The sequence below is a fragment of the Netta rufina genome (genome assembly GCF_964035555.1).
Source record: "Netta rufina genome assembly, chromosome: 2".
NCBI lineage: Eukaryota > Metazoa > Chordata > Aves > Anseriformes > Anatidae > Netta > Netta rufina.
The window spans coordinates 129,779,226-129,801,415 of NC_140124.1; the positions used below are offsets into that span (position 1 = coordinate 129,779,226).

At 38.1% G+C, this 22,190-nt stretch overlaps 2 protein-coding genes across 2 annotated transcripts; both read right to left on the minus strand.

Annotated features, from left to right (window-relative positions):
• Positions 1 to 1,783: 1,783 nt before the first annotated feature.
• On the minus strand, positions 1,784 to 12,560 carry IMPA1 (inositol monophosphatase 1). The gene is made up of 9 exons (XM_084306682.1): positions 12,463 to 12,560; positions 10,826 to 10,908; positions 9,519 to 9,652; positions 8,061 to 8,165; positions 6,747 to 6,792; positions 6,490 to 6,598; positions 5,600 to 5,708; positions 3,971 to 4,122; positions 1,784 to 3,555 (listed from the first exon to the last, which is right to left on the minus strand). Exons 2-9 carry the CDS (start codon positions 10,886 to 10,888, stop codon positions 3,437 to 3,439), a joined length of 837 nt encoding a protein of 278 aa, XP_084162808.1. The 5' UTR covers positions 10,889 to 10,908; positions 12,463 to 12,560; the 3' UTR covers positions 1,784 to 3,436.
• Positions 12,561 to 14,696: 2,136 nt separating this feature from the next.
• Positions 14,697 to 22,086, minus strand: ZFAND1 (zinc finger AN1-type containing 1). The gene is made up of 8 exons (XM_084282735.1): positions 22,024 to 22,086; positions 20,809 to 20,851; positions 20,061 to 20,100; positions 19,589 to 19,716; positions 19,421 to 19,512; positions 18,523 to 18,647; positions 15,334 to 15,489; positions 14,697 to 15,184 (listed from the first exon to the last, which is right to left on the minus strand). The coding sequence occupies exons 1-8, from the start codon at positions 22,076 to 22,078 to the stop codon at positions 15,014 to 15,016; spliced, it is 810 nt and encodes a 269-aa protein (XP_084138861.1). The 5' UTR covers positions 22,079 to 22,086; the 3' UTR covers positions 14,697 to 15,013.
• Positions 22,087 to 22,190: the final 104 nt, after the last annotated feature.

Genomic DNA, 22,190 nt, shown 5'->3' on the forward strand with positions numbered 1-22,190 from the left:
TGAGACGCTGGAGAGCAGCCTAGAAGAGAGGGATCTGGGGGTCGTGGTAGACAGCAAGTTGAATATGAGCCAGCAGTGTGCCCTGGCAGCCAGGAGGTCCAACCGTGTCCTGGGGTGCATCAAGCACGGCATCGCTAGTAGGTCAAGGGAGGTGATTGTCCCGCTCTACTCTGCGCTGGTGCGGCCTCACCTCGAGTACTGTGTGCAGTTCTGGGCACCACAGTATAAAAAGGACATGAAACTGTTGGAAAGTGTCCAGAGGAGGGCTACGAAGATGGTGAAAGGCCTGGAGGGGAAGACGTACGAAGAACGGCTGAGGTCACTGGGCCTGTTCAGCCTGGAGAAGAGGAGGCTGAGGGGAGACCTCATCACAGTCTACAACTTCCTCATAAGGGGGTGTCGAGAGGCAGGAGACCTTTTCTCCATTAACACTAGTGACAGGACCCGCGGGAACGGGGTTAAGCTGAGGCAGGGGAAATTTAGGCTTGACATCAGGAGGGGGTTCTTCACAGAGAGGGTGGTTGCACACTGGAACAGGCTCCCCAGGGAAGTGGTCACTGCACCGAGCCTGTCTGAATTTAAGAAGAGATTGGACTGTGCACTTAGGCACATGGTCTGAACTTTTGGGTAGACCTGTGCGGTGTCAAGAGTTGGACTTGATGATCCTTAAGGGTCCCTTCCAACTCAGGATATTCTATGATTCTATGATCTAGAAAGATAATGCCTCTACACAACAACTACATTCAGGTGTCCTTTCACATAACCAAACGAAGCGGTCACATATTAGATGAAGACTTATTTGAGAGAATTACATTTTACCAAAGTAGGGAACAGGGATTTCTGATCCCCCTGTAAGGGAGACTGAAGTTAAAAAGAAAGCAGACAATTCATAAATTACCATTTATGGACTCCAAAAATAGAAAATTAAATTAGCCTGGTCTTCAGTGTGATCAGAGTGAGAAAGCAAAGATGGGAAATGGCACTTTAAACATCCTCCCTCAAAGAGCATTAGCAAAGCTAATGATGAGAAAGCCACATGCTTCAACCAGCTGAGGGCCTCAGAAACAAATCATAAGCAAGGTATCTGCAAGGTTTGAACTCTGAGGACTGACATCATTACTGTTCTGTTATCTCATAGGAAGATGTTCAAATAGTCTCCCTAAAAACCTGGTGCAGGTGTATACACAACCCCACATCTGTAAAGGCTCCACAGCTCATGATCTTTGTGTATCAGAGCCTAAGAAGAAAAAGCGTTCAATTCAGAGAAAGCTTTAAGCCCCCAAAACCAGCTTGTTGGGACCCTGCAACAAACTATGAATCATACTTTTCTTCCTAGTAGCTGGTATGGTGCTGTGTTCTGGATTTAGGATGAGAATAATGCTGGTAACACACTCCAATGTTTCAGTTGTTGCTGAGCAGTGCTTGCACAGACCCAAGGACTGTTTGGCTTCTCACATCAGCAGGCAGGCTGGGAGTGCACGAGGGGACGCAACCTGGGCAGCTGATGCCAACTGAACAAAGGGGTGTCTCATAACATATGGCGACATGCTGAACAATATGAATTGTTCAGTATTTTTATTTATCATGATTATTTTCCCTTCCTCTGTTGTTCTAGTGAACTGACTTTATTCCAACACATAAGTTCTACCTTTTACTTCTCAGTTCTCTAGCCAAGCCCCATGTGAGCAAACAGCTGTGTGGTGCTTAGTTGCTTGCTGGGTTAAACCACATCACCACCTCATTATTTTTTTTTCTTATTTATTCTTTTTAAGGTATGCCTCCATTTCACAAATTATTAGTTTAAAAAATAAGTTCTGCAGGATTTGCTGTACCACAGAAATGGTATAATAAACATACTTCAAGAAATAACGATGATCCCACATCATTTACAGCAATAAAGTTACAGTGAAATGTTCAAACAGTTCCTGTCCTTGTCAAATAGTTACTTTAGAAGTTTGTTTTTTTTTGACAAGACCTTCAAGTATCAGGCAATTGCTGATCTCATTCGTATTAATCATTTGGCATTAGATACAATTTCAAATTAAATATTTCTGAAAAATCTGCATGAAAAATATCACCACACATAGAAGACTCAAATTTACAGTAAGAGAGCTGTTGGATCTTACTAGACAGAGAACATTATTTTCCAAAATAAAAGCAGTGGGACAGCAGTACAAGAAGACAGGTTTTCTAAAGCATTGCTGTGATTTCACTGGACCATCACTATAAGATAATTTTCTTTTGGAAACCTCAGACACAAAAATCAGTCTAAAAATTGAGCTAAGTTAAATAATTTTTAAAGTGCATTAATTAACCAGTAGACTGATATTTTTAAATACAAAAATGTAAAGAATCCGTTTTAGAAGTTTAGAACAATGAACACATAGTATACTAACACCTCCAGATTTATAAACACTTTAGGTTTATATACACTTCTTTTGTGCCTGTACACAATGGAAACCTGATCGTGCTTGGTCACTGTTTTTATAACTTACAAAAAGATGTAAAAAACCCGGACTATTGGCTTACTGTTTGCCAAATGAGTTGCTGCAAATTCTCTTGAACTTTAAGGATTCCTTAGATTTTGAAACACATTCATCCATGGAGAAACCCAAACAAGATTAATGGCTGTTATAACTGCCAAGAATAAGACCAAGGACCTAGTATGAGCTGATTTCAAAGGACAAATGCAAATCATACTTCATCGTAATTTGGAGGAAGTCCATTTGCTGAGAGGAGATGTGCTCTGAACTTATTCTTGAGAGAATCATGTGTTTTTTGGCACAATATTATTTTTCCAACTGTAATGAATTTGCAAGTGTACTGGCCACATACGAGGCAGAAGAATATATTGTATTTGTCTACCATAAGAAAGGTAGAACAATGACTACTAGAACAAAGACAGGCAACAAAGGCTTTAAATTAGAGTCAAAACTACACGCAACTAAAAAGGTCTGGAAATGCATGAACCATCTCTAGAAAATACGTAACAACACTGATAACACTGAAGAAAGCAACCATCAGAAGGAGGGATAGAGACTGGAAAACAGTACTGCCTTGATCTTTTTGGGTTTGGGATCAGGTGTCATTATGTGGTGTTTAGCCAGTGAATTTTGTTTTGTCACTTACGGAACTATACATCAAAGAGTCTCTTGCTACGTCTTCCAGTGTAGCATAAAACTTGAAAATTGTAGCTTTACCTATATGTTTCTTTTCATAAATCTATGTGTGATTGTGATGTGAAATAGAATAGCTAGCAGTAAAAGCTTACTTAGATGTTGGTCCAATCTCAAAACACTACTTCCCATCATGAACTACCAGTACTGAAAGACTACCATCTATTTATCTACCTTTTTATCAGGTTTAAGGTGTAGAACAGCCACCACATAACAGAGACAACCATTGCATAATTACATTTAAGGCATAGTTTTGGTATTCAATTAGTTGCATCATCCCTTTTCAGAGGGATTATTTGAAGTGCTTTGGCTATTCTCTCAGCAATAGCTCGACTACTTGCTGCAATTATTCTTCGAGACATCAAGTCAAATGGTCCACCTAAAAATAAAAACAAGCAAAGTAACTATCTTATGGCTGGAGAAAAATTAGAAGTTGGTAAGAAAATGAGCAGTTAAAAAAACAAAAAAAAAAAAGGCATAAATGATTCAGGACCAAGTTCTGCTCCTGGATAAAAATGCATTTAACTCTAAAGAAATAGTATATGAACTATATTTAAGTTTTCTTCAGTATGTTTACTGCCTTTTTTTTTTCCAGGTACTTAGCCAAGAGGGTAAAAGGTTGCATTGTAGATTAAGAAAATTAAATTGAGTCTCTCCATTAACTGGATGAGAACTCTTGTTCAGTAGTTGTAACTCAGATGATTGAAAAACCTCTCTGCCATTTCAGCTGTCTTTTGCTCCAAATTAGCTATTTAAAAGGATGACAGAGTATCATGCATTCCCCCTGTATTTACCTGATACATCTAGGAGAACACCACCTGCTTCAGTAATAATGATTCCAGCCCCTGCCATATCCCAGCAGTGAATCCCCATTTCATAATAGGCATCAGCTCCACCCGTTGCCACAAGGCACATGTTCACAGCTGCTGTACCAACAGCTCTAATCCTAAAGGAGACATAGTTGGTTTTTAGTTGAGAACAGTTTGTAAGAAAGTCACAATGTCTGTGTACACAGCACAGAGAACACAAAAGCATCATACGCAAATGAAGTGAGATAGAAAATACGATTGAATGCTGCAGTGAAACAAGTATGTGGAACTAAAGTCCCAATTATTTTTTTAGTAGCTTGAACAGCTCTGTGAGTATAGCAAATTTCCAGAAATAACATGTATAAATTTCATTAAATAATTTGGTTTAGAGCAAAAATAAATCTTGAATAACTTCTTAACCTAAAAAAACATATTATGGAAGATACCTACCCATGAAACAATAAGAGATATTGTACTTTACTTTTTGAATACAAGAATTCAGGTTGAGGGCATATTGTTCTCTAACTGCAAAAGCAGTTACTTCAGTTTTTCTGGAGATGCTCAGTACGCATATTTGACTTGCAAAATATACTAGCAGCAGTAATCATAAAAATTAAATTACATAGTATAAATTCAGTCTGGATAGCGATCAAAGCATTGTTGGAGTTCCAAATACCAATTTCTTTTGGAAATGTTGATGTAATTAATAAGCGACTTGTACAAATAATTATAATCACCAGTAAAATATACATTAAAATGTAACTGTACAGCTTCTTGCTGCGACTTGCTAAGCAACTTAAATTTACTTTAATATATTTACTTTTTAGAAGTAAAATACCAAAGTTGAACCGAAAACACTACTAAAACGTATTCTCTACTTGTAATTTAACATATATTCTTTAACAACATCAGGAACCTTTTGAAAGTACAAAACGTCCAAATGTTAGATGTTAAAACAAGAATCCTGAGAATCTCAGCATAAAACTACAAATGCTTTTAGATTAGAAATGTGAGTAGAATTCATTGAACAACAGAAAACTGTCTACTGAAACTACCTTTTTACAAAATTGTGGAAATATAGGCTTCAGCTTATCTGTAAAAGAGCGAACATGGAATGCACTGAAGTAAGACCAGTTTGTAGGTAATTTAAATTACTTCAACAAATTCAAAACACTGATATAGCACTGAAATAAAAAAAGGGAGATCTACTTTTGTCTTCTATATTAAAAAAAATAAAAAATGATAGTCATAACTACTGGGAAAGAGAACTAAAACCTAATACAGCTGCTTTAATCTAACATAACTGCTCCAGTTTTACTCCATGTGTATGTCAAAATAATGCATTTTTTTTAACCTACAAAATACAATACTTTTTAGTCCTGCAAACCCAAGTATGCTTCAGTTCTCACTACTATCTGATTGTTAGGGTTTTCTTATCTGTGTCCCAGCCTGAAAAAAAGTTGCAACACACTTAGTTTCTCTGCAGAAGCTACTAGACAATAACATTTAGATCACATTTCACTTTTACGTTGTTATATGGAATGTAACTGACCCATCCTAAAAATGACAGTATATAGCACTATCAGTAAAGATCAAAAATAAACAGTATCTTACCCATGAATAGGAATACTGAGAAGTCTTTCCATGTTAGAAAGAATTATTTTTATAGTCTCTGGATCACGATTAGATCCCAATTCTGTTACTACAAGGGATTTTGTGATGTCTGGAAAAGAAATAAAAAAAATTACTTTTCCAACAGTACAACTTGGTTACTTAATTACAGTTATTATGCAGGTTAAACTTGAACAGAGTTTATGTCATTGCTTTCTTATACAACTAAATAACAGTAAAGTATTTTAGTGTTAATATTATATATACTGGATGTAAGTATCTTCTTCTACAGGTACAAGGGCAGGATAAAATTAAATAAAGCCAACAAAGCCTGAGATGGTTCAACTGTGTATATCCATTAATTTATGCCATTTATTAAATTAAATTCTACTGCTAGAAAAAGTTTTAACCGTTTTCAGATTTTTAAAAGCCCCCCATTTTACGTGTGGATTTTGTTTTGCATACGGTATAGTATACTACAGTGACACTAATTTACACCCATGCTAGTTCACACCTGGAAGAAGTCAATTTTTTTTTTTTTTTGATAGATTTGTTGCATTTGTTCTTTAGAAACTGTAGAGTGATTAGACGCATAGGGAATAAAATAAATAATTACGAAAAAAAAAAAGACACACAAGGAATAAGATCTTCAACTGCTGACTGCTGATCTTGCAAAGATCATAAGCACAATAAATGCGTAAAAGAGAACATAAAAGGTGTTTCTCAAACTTGAACAACCCATAGTCAAAAAAGCCTATCTTTGCAAAGAAAAACATGGATATATTCAAGTTTTTTAGCACAAGCCTAAAAGTGTGGAGGCATCACTTTCAAAATAAATGGAATTATTATTAGAAAAAAATAAAATTAAAAATAAAAAACTTTGTTCCACTTACCTTGTTGGCCTGATACTTGCAGTTTCTGACCATTGCAAAATGCACCTTTTCCTTTTCTGGCAGTATACATCTTGTCTTCTACACAACTATACACAATTCCAAACTCTATCTGCAAGATAAAGATACCTTAAGGTTGGTGCCTTTTTTTCCCCCTTCCTTTCTTCCTATTTAATGTAAAAATAAGAATCTTAGTAATAACTAGAAACAAGAAATTAATTGGTTTTGCTTGATTAGATAATAAGTAATAAAAAGTATACCTTTTTGTTTACAACAAAGCCAATTGAAACTGCCACAAACGGAAACCTACAAAACAAAATATTTCACTAATTTATAGTGAGATACTATACTTTTATTACCATGCTTATGCTTAACAAAAATGATGCTTGCTTAAATGTAACATATTTGAAAAAGAAACACGGGAAACGTAGGAAACACTGGTTTTCTGGGATTTGCACCATTTACTATAAAAACAGACTCAACAACACTATTTACCACTGCAAATACCAACTTTTCCACTCACTGAAGTTAGGCACATTGCATCTGGGCTTAGGGACTGTTACTATTTTACAGCCAAAAAACACAAGGAAGCCGCTACTAACAGTTGCTTTTAGAGGGAACAAACTGTCTGGCCAAAATGGTCTCATCAGAATAAGCAAGTCATCTCTCCTTCCTCCCCTCTCTATCAAAGCAATACAGAAGATATTGATATGAGAAGGGAGAATGCAGAGGAAAGAAGGAAGGCAGTGCAAGTGTATACAACATAATGGGCTGCTTCCCAGTGTTGCTAAGTCTTTTAACGGTCTACCAATTTTTTAATGTTATTTTACAATTTATGGTTCCCAAGAATTTGCTTTAATTATCCTCTGCAAAATTACAGACTTAAGTTATTTTCTTTTGCAGCTTTATAAACATGTTATTTAGTAGGATTCAAGAGCAGTTTAAAGCTGTGGCCCACACAGTAACAGTCATTTCAAAATGAGAATCGAGTATGTTCAGAAAAGCTCACCAGTGCCAAAATTTAGCATGTTTCAAAGTTGAGGGAATAGGCAATTGTCATTACCCTGAAATTACAGTCATCACCCTGATGAAAAATACCACTAGGCAGTCACTGTTGATAATTCTGCTTTCTCTTACGGCAGCAGCTCATAGTTCTCAGTGAATTTGTGATTTGTTAGAAATCAGCACTGGGAGCTGTTACTGCCTCTCACCAAAACCTCTCTGAAGATGCAACTCAGAATTCTGACTCATGCTGCTTTACTTTTAAAAATCTGTTCATCTATCTTTGGCACCTGTGCCAAAAGATAATGAACCAGCACTGTACGGGTCTCACATGGAATTTCTGCTCTTGGTTACAGTGAGACTACCATAATCATTACAGAAGTACAAAAATGGTAACAGGAGGTTTGGACAATATCTCTCAGTAAATTCCAAGAACCAATTTGTAACCATTAACAATTACATGATATCTCTTTTAAAACTATTTAAAAGTTAAAAAGCGTTACTTTCCTGAAACTGAAGAAAGAAAAGTGTTTGTCAGTTAAGCAGCTAACATAAAAACAAGGAAGGTAAACCTGTGTACGAAGTTGGTAGTTCCATCAATAGGGTCTATAATCCATGTGGGGTTATCTGTTAAAATGCTGCCCTCCCCAGCAGCAACAGATTCTTCTCCGATGAAGCTAAAGTAGCAAATGCATTAAAAAGATACAAAGAGATTGTTTAAAAAGTCTGAGTCACTGTATTGTCCTTGAAATTACAATTCTTAAAGTGAGATGGAGGTTTTTGCACCATCAGTGCAATACGTAAGAAGCTGAGAAATGCAGAACTTAGCTGGAAAGCACCAACTGCATCTGACTAAGCTTGCATTGAAATTTATAATGTCAGAAATGAACCTCAAATGTGGGGAAATAAACATTATGTTTTAATATCCCTTACCAGAATTTACCATTAAGAACACTTAAGTTTTCATATTTTTTCCAGTAACGAAATCATTCATTTTTGGCTAGAATACTTGCATCTATCTATACCTTTCAGTTACTTTGTGCTATAAAGCATAGGGTTTTGCCTGTATTTTAACTGAAGAAAGCTACTGTGGTCAAGTACTGGTGGTTAGACCGCTGCTGTAACTGCTAGTCTGATTTCAATCCAAATACCACAGAAAGTTACAGAGTCTCAGAACTGTTTATTTTTACAAGTTCTGTGAAAAAGGTAACTTGGTAAAGGTATGAATTCCAAATCAGAGCTCTTCCTGAAGAAGAGCATAGTGCATGATCAAACTAAAATATTTTAAAATGTTTATCAATGTCATAGAAGCTTATTTCATGGCTAATACACACATCTGTAAGCTTAAACTGATTTGGTCAGGTTACTGACATCTTTCATCACTTTAGTTCTTCTAGCCCCATACATATTATGTTTCACATATACTGCTACATTAAGAAAATTTCCAGGGAAATCCAAGAAAAATTAGCAAATCTGTTAAAAAATATAGAAATTAGTATTTTGTAGGATAGACTCCCAGTTACGCAGAATCAGAAGAGCCTGCCTTCTTTCAGGGACATCTGATTTTCTATACTATATGAGATTTGCCAGAGGTACACCCAGTACCATGGAAGCCATCCAGCTCGGACAGTGAGCGCATGCTAGTTTCAACAGCCAACAGCAAGAAATTTGGTACCTTGGGGCCACCTTTGATTCTCCAACACAAACCATCAAGAAGTTATTTACAGCTGGCTCAGTCTGAAGCGTCTCTCAGCATGAGCCTTGAGCAGGGCTAAAGTTATGTCACTAGACATACGTGGATGCCCTGTTTTGTTACTATATTTCTCTAACTTAATGACAAAATTAGTAAGCAATTAATTTAGAAGAATTTGTGAAAAAATACTTCTTTAAAACACTTAATATATTAAGACTAAGGGAGATTTCTATAATTTTCCAGCATGACAATGATAATGAAATTTTACCAAAGTCATACGTTTTCCATTTTGTCACCTCTTTACTTCTAACAAAAATGTACTGATGAGAAGCCATACCTGTGAGAAGGATACTTTTCTTTTATCAAAGAAATAATGAAGTTTTCTACTTTTTGATCAGTTTCAGTCACTAGATCTACAGGTGAACTTTTAGTCATAATGGATTTTTCTTCTTTGAGTGCTCCACAGATTATCTGTTAACAAATGGAGAGAAGAAAAAAAAAAAAAAAAAAAAGCTTTCTTCATTAGCAGTACAAAAAATTAGTTTTCATAAGAATTTGAGCATCATTGCCATAACCATAGCATTCTGTACTGCGCATACGAAAACACAAACAGTGACAAAACCTGGATTTAATTGCAGGAGCTGCGACTCACCATTGCATTTTTCTCCAGTCCCTATTTTGCACAAACTTCTACATGACCTTTACACTGGTACATGAAGTTGAGCTTTATTTTGTTAGAACAAGTAGTGAATTTATGAATTTAAATACCACAGTGTTGAATGAAACACTTAGGACTGAGATTACATCATGCATTTTTAAGTAGGCCTTGCATTTATGATCTTAAAATCGTCAGAATCAGCTTGAGTAAGTACCCATGCCTCACAGCCCAGAAAACGATTTTACTGTAATTTAGAAAGTTCTTCTGGAGGAAGACTTTAATAGGACAACGTTCTGCAGAGTTTACACCTGCAGGGGACAGAATTAGTATATGGACCATCTTCTCTGGCTGCAAACAGATGTACCAAACAAAACCACCAAGAATAACTGAACATTTGCTAACCACTCTTATGACAAGGGTGTGTTGAAATGTGAAAGCTATTTCTTGTTCTAAGCCATCTGAGACTGAGACACAGTAAAGTACTGCCACTTCTTTCTTGCAGATGTAGAACAGTCTTCATAAAGAGAAAACAATATGATATCTTGTGCCAACAAAACAAGACACCACTGTATAAAGCTGACTGAGGTGTTCACAAAAAAAAAAAAAAAGACTGTCAACAGCTTTTACGTGCTCAAAAAGTATGGGGGGAAGGTATGGATTAAGGGATAAAACAGATGCTCATTGTTTATCACTATTCAGAAATTATTTTTTTTTAAAGACCTGCTTAAGAAATAAAAGATACTCCTTCGTCTTTATCAGATTCTGGTCCAAAGAAAGATGCAAAGTTGTTTTTTTTGAATTAACCAAGCTGTAAACATGAAAGACGCTCTAATCTTGAATTTGAATATTATTGAACAATTGTGCTAATTAAAAAAAAAAAAAAAAAAAAACTCCTCAGAAGAATATCTCAACAACAAAGCTCACTCAAAAGCTACATACACAGCTTCAATAAATAACATTATTAGTTATACATAGTTTATCCTTACCTCCCCAGCTTTTCTTGCTAAAGTAACTGCATAATCCATACATTCTTGCCAAGGATCCGCCATGTTTTCTTTGATATATAAACCTACCAAAAGGACATATTTATACAAAAATTATTATGACTTTAAACTTTTTTTTTTTTTTTTTTTTTTTAATAAATTCTACTTCTTTTACTCCCCCTGTTCTGGACTGCAATGTTTTCTCCTGAATACAGAATACAGAAGTATGTCCTTGTCTTTACCCTAGAAAAATGAATTTCAAAAATATGAAAATTTTTGTGTAAGTTACACGATGTTTTCTACACTTTGTGATTATAAAGGTGTAACATAAAAACATTATCAAGTACAGAACCTCAAAAGACAGTGCATATACAGGATTCTACATTTAGATACTGACCTCAATGCATATGAATGCTTTGAAAAGTAAGTGTGGTTACAGACAAGCACATTTTTAGATACAGTGTACAACCCAGGGTCTGTTTGTTTAAAAATAGTAGAATCTTCACTGTAATTTACTACAAGACTGTTGACATACAGCTTAGTCTATTTTTAAATGTGGTTTAAACGAATTTAGTTATCCCAAACTAGAAGGGAATAACTCCCCCCAGTTTATTTTTTGATGTTTATTCTGCTATGCTTTTAGGGTTTTATTCCAAACACAAATATGAAATGCTTTTGATTCTACATAAGAAAGCAGGATCCCACAGTCATTTTAAAGTATTATCTATGTTTTTGAGCATTATTAAATAATACAAACTACTACTAATTTAAGCATGTTTACCTGGCACAAGCCGGGTGAAATACAAATCAGCATATCATACATTGTGTCTGACACACCCACCACAGAACCACAAGTTCATTCAATGCCACAAGGGCATTCTGAACTTTGCAGGTTTGTTTCCTTTTTGCAACCCAGCCCTTTCATAAGCCTTCCAGATAACTTCCTACTTCAGCGGTATCGTCTTTGAGATGGGATGACCCGGCCAACAGTCGTGTAACGCCTGCAGATGTGCTCATAAAAAATAGCACCGGGAAGTATCAAAAAGTAAGTAAATGCAATCGCCATGACCCATGAGCCCCCAGTCCGACCACCCTGATCTAATGTTCCTTGCCGCTCTGGACTGGAACTGGCTGATTTTTAAGGTCCCTTCAAACTGAGCCATTGCATGGCTCCGCACAGCCCTCTGAGCACGGACAGGGTCTGTCGTGACAGGCACCCTCGAGTGCCTCGACACCCAGCACCATTACACAGCCTCACGTACCGGAGGGTAAGTAGGCAATTACATGTAGAAACTCGTCAGAACAGCATTATACACACATTCTAGCTAAACACCGCCACTTGCAATTACAAGAAGGATCTTCACCCAGCTCACTCTCGCCCCGTGACAGCTGCGTCCCGCAAGCTCACACCCGCACGGAGAGCGGCGGCAGAGCAGCCACCGGTCCACGCAGAGCACGGGGCACCGGCACCCAGCCGCCCCAAAGGCTCACAGGGCTCCGAAGGGCTCCACAGGGTTCCCCAAGGGTTCCCGAAGCCGAGCCGGCAGGGCTGGAAGCGCAAAGCGCCGCTCAGCCGCGGGGGGGGGGGGGGGGGGGGGCAGCGCGCCCACAAAATGGCGGCCGGGGGGCTCGGGGCTCACCTGGCCTGGCAGCGCGCCCCGAAATGGCGGCCGGGGGCTCGGGGCTCACCGCGCCTCAGGGCACCGCCGCTCGCTGTCAGCGCGCTGCCGGGGTGGCACTGCGCATGCGCGCCCGGCGGAGGCGGGGCTAGCCCTGCCGCTACACGGCAGGCACCGGGTTCTGCTGCGCATGCGCGGGGAGGGAGCGGGAACTGCCCTAAGGCGGGTGTGAGGTGGGGTGCAGTGCCCGCCGCTGGGGCGGTGCGGGTCACAGCGCCTGCGAAGGGGCAGTCAGCCGGGGGCTATTCTTCCTCCTTACGTCTTGATTTTCCCCTGAAAGCCGTGAAACGGCCTCTTTTGCTTCCTCTCTGGCTCCCCCTACTGCCAGGTCTGGTGGTCAGGTTAACATCAAACCAGCAAACTGAAACACCACTGAAGTACCATACATTTCTAAAATACACAGTAAACGCTAACTTATTTTCCAGAAAAATAGCTTTCAAACAATGTTTGTTTGTTTGTTTGTTTAATTGCAGTTCGAAGTCTGCATTTTCGCGGTGACTGTAATAAAAGTGGTACAGAGGGGGAAACAAAGATCATAAGGTTGTGATAATAGTAAGGTTGAATGAACAAATCCTCAATTTTCTGTGAAGTCTTTTAATCCTGTTGTCCTTCATCTAGTAAAGATAAAACACTGAGGCATTCTCTTCATAGGATCACCAGATCATACAATCACAGAGTGATTTGGGTTGCAGGGGGCTTTGATCTCATCTGCTTCCAACCCCCTGCCATGGGCAGGGACATCTCCCACCAGACCAGGTTGCCACAATGGTCCTAGTCACTTCACCTTTCCATGTTTCATCCTTCCCATTTTGTAAACAGGCATAGTCATAGAGAACTTTATTGGTATATAACAGTCTTTAAAGAACTGCACAAATACCTTTTTTTTTTTTTTTTCATAACTATTTTGGACATCATTCTCTGTAAGATTATAGTAAAGAGTTACTTTGGCTGTGATTCAGCTTTTGTTGAGACAAGCTTCCAAGCATGCGTCATTACACACCACACAGAACTGCAGTAGTATTTTTAAAGTGGCTTTTTTTAGTGTTAATGGCATACTGACCATCACAGCAAGTTTTACAAGCTCCATAAGGGTATTTCAAATTCTGCATTGATATAAAAATCACCATAATTAAAACAAAAATGCCTGAAATTATCTCCTTGTGAGTGTAAGAATTTACCTAATCCATATCACAGCAAAATAGTAATTTCCATTCCAGATGAAAGAAAACCTTGTTTTTCATGCAAGAGGCTGCTATGAGAATTGAGCTGCAGGGCTATGTATTTTTACATGACAGCTGACAAACAAGATAAACAGAGGTGATCTGTTGACAAAAGTCTTCAGACCAGACAGATTGCATTCCAGGGCACACACTTTTATGTCTTTCTAAAAGACATGCAAAAGGAAAGTGATGCAAATAAAAGTGTGAGAGAGAACTTTCTGCTTTCTCAGTGTGATGTGGTATTGTTTGCTTTGTCATTGCCCAGCTGATCTAACAGGTCACATACCCAAGCAGAGTCAAGCATTTAAAACAAATTTAGGTCTTTCCAAACTTCGTTGTGTATGTCACCAATACATGCAAAGAAATCTTGTGTGTGAAATGGCACAAGGCTAGGATCTGCGACCAACAGCACCCTCAGTGGTATAATGTTTGCAAAGCCCTGACCTGCATTCGCTGAAAGTATATAGCTAAATAATGAACAAGCTTGATGTTCATCTATTTGAGTGAAAGTACTGTTAATTATATAAATTCATTTGCTCAATTGAGTAATTTTGAGTAGATCCTCAGTACAGAAAATACATGTGAAATGTTTTACATCTTATTAATTTTCAAGCAATAGCTAGTGATGTAAAACTGGGAGGAGTAGCTGATGCTCCAGAAGGCTGTGCTGCCATTCAGAGGGACCTGAGCAGGCTGGAGAGCTGGGCGGTGAGGAACCTCCTCCATTTCAACAAAGGCAAGTGGGTCCTGCACCTAGGCCAAAATAAGCCCATGAACTAGTATAGGTTGGGGGCTGATCTGTTGGAAAGTGCTCCATTGCTAAATGAAATCTGTTCTTGTAGATTTCGAAAAGATGCTGCAAGAGTATAATGTGTTTCCTTCCTTCACGAAACTAACATACTCTTTCACAGAAACCAACATACTCTTTCAAAGAACTGACATAACTGCAAGTTTATATTTTCATTATTTGTTTTTAATATACATTTTTCTAGTAATTTACACAAATATAAATAAAAATTTTGGAAAACATTATTGATGTCTTACAGTTAAATAAAGCATAAATTTATTTTAGATAGTATCTGTAATATTAGTTAACATAACTAATATTCCTTTTAGGACATAGTTCTTCCGCCAGTTATGCAACTGAGGAATTGATAGGACCTGTGTCTTCACAAGTGATGGCATATTCTGACATAACAGTGATATAAAAGGAGAATGGCCTTGGTTTTAATACCAGAATTCTAAAAAATAAAAAAAATCAATCTTTTTTGTTGTTTGCAATAATTTACTAATTAACTTATGTATGACTCTGTGTCTTCTATAAATAGAACATCATTATCAAGATACTCCAAAATTATATTTCCACCATTGAATAATGGACATTCTTTATCAGATAGCCATTTTTCCAACGTGTCCTCAAATGGCAAGGCTTCTCCAGAGGTAGTATGGCATAACCTCAATTTCTGCAAGACAGATAACGCAGAAATTAACATCAAAATTTGCCTAAGATGCAAGAAGTGCAGGATGAGGGAGAGGGAGCAAGGGTTAAAAGAAGAAAAAAAAAAAAAAACCTGGAAAATGTTTATCATCATCACCATCATCACTGATTTACCTGGGCTGTTGATTTGTTGTTGTCATTTTTAAGGCTTGCTAAGGAAGCTGCGAAGTCTACTACTTTGCCAATACTCCACTTACTGCAAAAGAACATGGGCTTGCTTTTCTCTTTGTTTCCCTTTGGTAAAAATACTTGAAAGTAAATTCTCTCCGTCTAGAAAAAAAAAAAAAGAAAGAAAAATAAAGCAAAACAAAAATCACAGAAGAAACACATAACTACATACATATGTATTTTTCAGTTAAAAAAGGTAAATTTCAACCCCCAAATTCTAAACTTTAGTTGTTCTATTCCATCAGGACAAAGACCCCATTCTAACGCAGAGTAGAAGAAACAGCTGAGACCGTCAAGTCCAATCTCCTCCAACTGCAGGCACATATATGATGGACTGTAAGTTCAGAAAAGTGGAAGAATGTCTTTCAGACTTCAAGGGAGTATTATATATAGACAGACATTAGATAGAAGTGTCTTTGAGTCTTTGAGGAGAAAAAGGTGAATTTAAACAGGCAGTGCTGGCTTCTTGCAGCAGTACAATCTGTCTCAAATTGGAACGCAAAGCCTGTTAAAACAGAATAATTCAATGTTCTAGAAATGTCTGTTTCACAAATGAACACTCCAATCAGTGCCACCTACTCATTTATCCCATTTTTTATCCTTTTATCTACTAATAGTTCTTTCAATATCTGCTAGGCTAAACCATTTGTTTAAGAAACTTCAAGGGTAACCTATGAGAAAGAGATTCTGAGTAGGAATGAGACAGCCCCTTCTTCAGGTTTATTTTTCTTGGCACTCATGCCTAGACACAAGCGCAACTGGTATATCCATCAGTTGACTGCCCTTTACGAGTCCAAGCCAGACACTATCAAATAAGAAACAAGTCTTCTTTAAGATTTATGCATTCCCTAGGAAAAGTATGGATCTATCCTCCCCCTCAGTTGCGTTCATAAAACTGAGAACAAATTTCAATCTTTGAATTTTTCCCCAAACCTAAGTGCTCTACACACACACACACAAAAAAATCTGTAACACTCAGGAATATTACAAAGGGGCAACGGAAACAGGACATGAATTTTCCTAAATTGTAAACAACCACAGCTTGTTAAACAGATAACACCGCCATCCTATTACAGACACATGCTAACAACTCATCTGCTAACAGTGCCCTGGTACCTTCCTCCAGATCTAAGGAGGATGAGACAGTTTCTGACAGCTCACTGGAAAATAATTCACAAAACCACTCATTTTACTGTTGCATCCCTAACGATGGGATATGCCTCATTGAATTTCTGTGCACTACCCAAGAGATTATCAGTCAATCAAGGACACAGCAACTAACATTACTTTGCAGCATGGCCCTCCTGTTTGGAGCCAGTCTGTCTTGAAAGGTGTACCCAAAGGAAGCAATTATCTGCAGAAAACTAATCGCAACAAAGAGGTCAGATAAAAGATGTGTCCAATATAGCCTAATTCTCCTGATCACAGAATAAGAAAGGTCAGGAAGCACTGCTAGGGTCATGTGGTCCAAACCACGCTCAAAGCAGGGCAAATTTCAAGCTGGACCTAACTACAAATCAGGTCGCTTCAAGTCAGATACAGTCAAGTTCTGAACATCCCAAAGATATCACGTATTTTCAGAGCAGCTTATTCAAACGTCTGACCACCCACACTGCAAATGTTTTTCCGAGAATCTAATTGGAATTTCACATATTGCAGCTTGTGCACATTGCCCTCTGTCCTTTTACTGTGTGCACCTCCAAGAAACATTTATCAGTCTTCACTATATAGTGATGAGAGAGCAAATGTGCCTAAGAGGCAATCCAGAAACTTCATATTAAAAAAAAAAAAAAAAATCTGTTAAACTGGAACAAGCTGGGCAATAGAAGACACTAAAAAATGATAGCCAGAAGGAGTCTAGCAATTTAAACAGTGAGAGGTGCTGGAGGATAACAGGCTTATTTATCAGTGTTAAAATTATCACCGTTCTACATGGCTGAAGAATTAACATCCAAATAAGAAAATTAATGAGAGAAATTAGCATATCGTAATTTCTGCTACACTTGTTAGAGCTTACTGGCTTTGGAATTAGGAAGCAACTTTAATTTTCTTGGAAATATTAAGGGCGGATTTTTTTTTTTATTATTATGCTGCACAATGTTTGAAATGAATCACTCTCCCTCCAGCATACATTTATTTAAGTGGCACTATCTGTGATGAGTGGTACAAGCAGGTCTTTGTATTATGTCTTCTGCCTAAGTAGAATTGTCTGATTTTTCGGCATGACAAAGTATAGAAAAGAGAAATTCATAAGAGGTCTCAGTAATTGAATAACTGTACTTGTTGTAAAAACAATTAAATGTATCTAACAATAAAATTATCACGTAGAATGTTTTCAGTATTATAAATTTAATATAAGAGGCCTAAATTCAGTGTGCTCCAGCCCAACAGCATGGTCTAAAGTAATTTAAAAGTTATTTTAAGAGAATGCCTAAGTACAGATCTAAAGTGAAACTCTAGATGAAGGAATTAAGTTGTTTCCAAACCAAACACAATCTGCAAAAAAGACCTCAATACCATATTCAACTGGCCACTGTAGTGAAAAACACTAAGGAATCTGAAATACTTCAAGATTCAGAGAATTTAAAGGCATAAAATACACAAAGCAACTGTCCAGACCCTCTTCCAATACAAAGGCAGGAACAACTGACTTCAGATCTCTTCATACTTCAACCAGAAACGTAATAAATTTGTCTTCAATCTGAGCTGCAAAGCTTCATTCTCATTTGTGCAGAACGCAGAGCTCAGTTTAGTATGAGACAAGTTCAATCTGACTGATACAGAGCTGTGCAAACTGTATCCTGCGTGAGTCAGAAGCCTCTCAGTACCCATCACAAAAAGCATCTCACTAAATGGGTTTGCCCTGTGGCAGGCAAACATGTTTCTGCTATAAAGGAATTTGTCCTGAATGCTGTGAGCTCTATATTGGTATCTTATACAGATCTATATAGGTATCTTGTCTTTACATGAGACTAGTGAGATTGATTTTTGGATGCCTGCCTGAAATCTGTAAGTGACCGTGGACTTAGAGAATTAAATCCAAAACCAAACTGAGGGAACTAGATGAAGAACCAGAAATTTAGAAAGCTTCTCTTTCCTTTGAGAAGTCAATCACTGACAGCAAGTATAACTGACCTGAGGCAAGGACTTGTCCCCACACGCGTGCATTTTCAGTTTCATTAATGCCACTTTTGCTGCTGTTTCACTGTTTTTTGCTCCTTTGCGTTTTTTGCTTTTTGCTTCTTCATTTTTTTTAGAATCTGAGAACAATATTATTCCTGTTAGCATGAGTCACATTTCTCTTGAACATATTTTGGAATAAGTCTATTGGGCCTCACTATATTTCTAAGGTGTCAACCCCTGTCACGCCCTCCTGAGGCCATGATATTAGGGACTCCCATTCAAGAATATCTGGAATGGTTACAGTCCTAACAGAACTCCTTTGCACAGAAAAGCAGATAAGCACTGGAACCAGGTAAACAGGTTGCAAAAGCTGAAGAGATACAAATTCCAATGCTTCTGTACCTGTGGCAATCATGGTATTCAAATAGCAATACGTTCAGGTCCTCCTTTCTACACTTAATACCTAGCATTCAGTTGTTCTCTTTCCTGCCCCAGATCTTGCTTAAAAGCTACAAAACATTACATCAGTCATTTATTTTTTTTTTGCCAGTTTGGTTACATATGTATAAACTCAGCACACTGACATGTGCACCCATTACAACTACATTATTTGCATATGAATTAATATGCAAATATAAACGACTAGCTACAATTATAGTAGTTGTAGTACAAGAACAAGACAACCATTCTGAAACTAAGCCCCATTTAATCTTCAAAGACTGTCTTCCTAGACATCTGCTACTGTTGTTTTGTGTGAGTCTCAATGAACACGATTACATGTTGACATGGGAATTTAGGGTTGTTAAAACAAAGAGCTGTCATACTTTCTCTTCTTTTGGTCAAAGCTAGATCCTTACAGGAGGTCTCAAGGCTTCTAAAGAAAACTAAGATATATATCCATTGTACTTGCCTATAATATGTTTAACTAGCTGTTGGGTGGCAGCCATTCGAGGTTGTGGTGTGTCCAGTTTCTCACACTCATGGTCTGATTGATGCCGGTGTCTGTAAACAACAGTGAAAAAATCGTTCATTAATGCATAGGGGAAGAAATTAATACAAGTATTTATGTTCCACTCACCTTAGGCAAAAATGTTTTTCACAGTAGGGACACAGAACTGGTAAAAGCTCCTTTGCATTGCAGTCCTTATATGAGCATGGGTAAGATCTGTGCTGGTCCGGTTTCACAGAATTGTTTTTTATATTCACCTAAGAATCAGTACAAAATAGTCTGTCTAAATAAACAACTATTACAGAAAAATCTCCACCACAGCTTCCCAAAAGAACTGTGCTTGCCCTCAATTATATGGGCAAAAGTAGTTCAGTAACTCTCTCCTACTTTTCTTGCCCTGGTTAAGTTTAGCTCAGTTAGAAAAAGAACCATCCTCCTACTCAAACTTAATTAAATTCTGACACACAGTAAAAGACTGCATTCATTTCTTAAGCTTGTCACATACTAAGTTGGATAATTCATACTTATATACTGTGCATATATGTCTAATAGCTAGTTAAGCTGCATAGAAATTTAAGGTAGTCATTTATTATTACATTACCTCAGAACACCCATGAGCATCCCGGCTCCTGTGCTGAAGGCTTAGTGGCAAAAGAAGAAAATACCACACCATCAACAACATTTCAAGAGAAGAAAACTGCATGTGAAAACATTTAAGTGTCTTAAGAGCTATCTGACAAGTTTTATCATGGCAACACAATGAAATTTTCTTAGAATTTGTTCTGAGCTATAGATTTCACAACTTGAATGGATTGGTTATGCTATTCCTCATTATATAATTTATCTCTTAGGATTTCTGCCCCATGCCAACAAAGCATTACAAAAGGATAAGGTCATTAGCATGCTTACAAATTCATCTCAAAGCAACTGAAATTTGTCCATTTTAATGTTTTTTGGATCACAAATGCCTTCTAACATTTTTAAGAGAAATTTTAGATCTGCTCTCAAACTTGGTCTGCTAATTTTAATTATAAATCAAAGTACAGGCTCTGATTTGAGACTGAGGAAGAAATTTAGGTTTTCTTCCTACACGGAAGCAACAAAAACAAAACAAACAAAAATCAGTACAAATCAGGCTCCCAAACATATGGCTTCCATAATAAGTTATCTGTATTCTGGATATTCCCTCTGATTTCAAACCTCCACAACAGCCGCTTGGGAGCAAAGTTGCAAGGTCAGTGAACAAATTATTTTTTTAACTGAACGTATCTACATTGAGTTACAGTATGTTTCATACAACATTTAGGCCTACAACAACTGCCACACTAAACTCTAACAGGAAAACTCACCAAAAGACACCTGAACAGCCATCACATACAAAGGGGAGAAAATCTGAAAGAAAAAGAGGTTTGTATTAGTTGGGCAACATGATTGTAGTTTTGCTCATAGTTTTTATTTTTTAACATGATTAACTTTTGCTTTACATTATTTACTTTTGCATGGGGTAGTTATCTTTACAAAGATGCTTAACAACTGCATCTACACAGTACCTAGGCTTTTGTAACACAGTCACACTGCTAACTCCTCTCGTTAGTATTACTGAAAAATACACCAGGAGGTAAATTATATACATTCTGGAATTATGCTTTAAATTCCTAGAGAAATGCTTCTTTCATTGTCCTGCTCCTTCCTATCTTTTACACCATGCATACTGCCCTTGTGTATTTAAATTACATGTAACTTCTTAAGTCTGCACACTTTCCCCATCTACTGTATCAATTGTTACAGATAAAACCACTTCACCGTCTGCTGAACTCAGTCATGTCAACTATGACAACGAATGCCCACTTCTAGGCCATTATTTGAGTTTTCCATCCTTCAGATTGGATCTTGATGGACCAGTATGTAACTGGACTACAAAGCTCAGATCACAAAAACTTTGGTCAATTCATCTATGAAACTCACTACCTGCCTCAGAAAAACTTCAATACGAGTACTTTTGCTGCCCAGTAAAAAGAAGTGTATTTTAGTGGTTATGTTTTCATTAACATCATCTCCTGAAAGCAACGAAGGCCAGCCAAGGGTTAAGAATGCAAAAACCGAGCAACAACAATTAGCAAAAACAAGGATTAAATAACTAGTGATGTCACTGAGAAGGCAGGCAATGGCAATGCACCACGTAGGGCTGCTGCATGTTGTACCAACAAGACCTGGCTTTGGGAAATCTACCCTAACAACTAAAACTGGATTTCTTTTTTTTTTTCATTATGCAGCTTTTCTCGTCTTTTTGACTGTTCCTTTTAACAACACCCCTCTCAGACACGCTGCCCAACAGCAAAACGATCTCTTCTTGGCTGTATCTCCCCACTACAAGCATTAGCACCAGGAGCCAAGACACCGCACGATCCCTTGTGACAACCCCAAAACCAACAGAAGCCAGGCCCCGACCCAGCGCCGGGGACACCCCAAGAGGGAGCTCCCACATGGGGGCCCCCACGGCCGCTCCTCTCCCCGCTCCGCCAGCAGGGGGGAGCCGTGCCCAGCCCAGCCCCAGCCGCCCTTACCGAGCTGCCGGCAGCCCTCCGCCTCGCAGTGCCGCCCCAGCTCCAGCTCCGCCATTTCCCTCACGGGCAGGCGGGGCTCAGCATGAGACGGGGCGGCCGTCTCCGCCCCGGGGCGGTGCTGTTGGGTGTCCCTGATTCACGGACACCTCGTCTCTAACCCAGCCCCG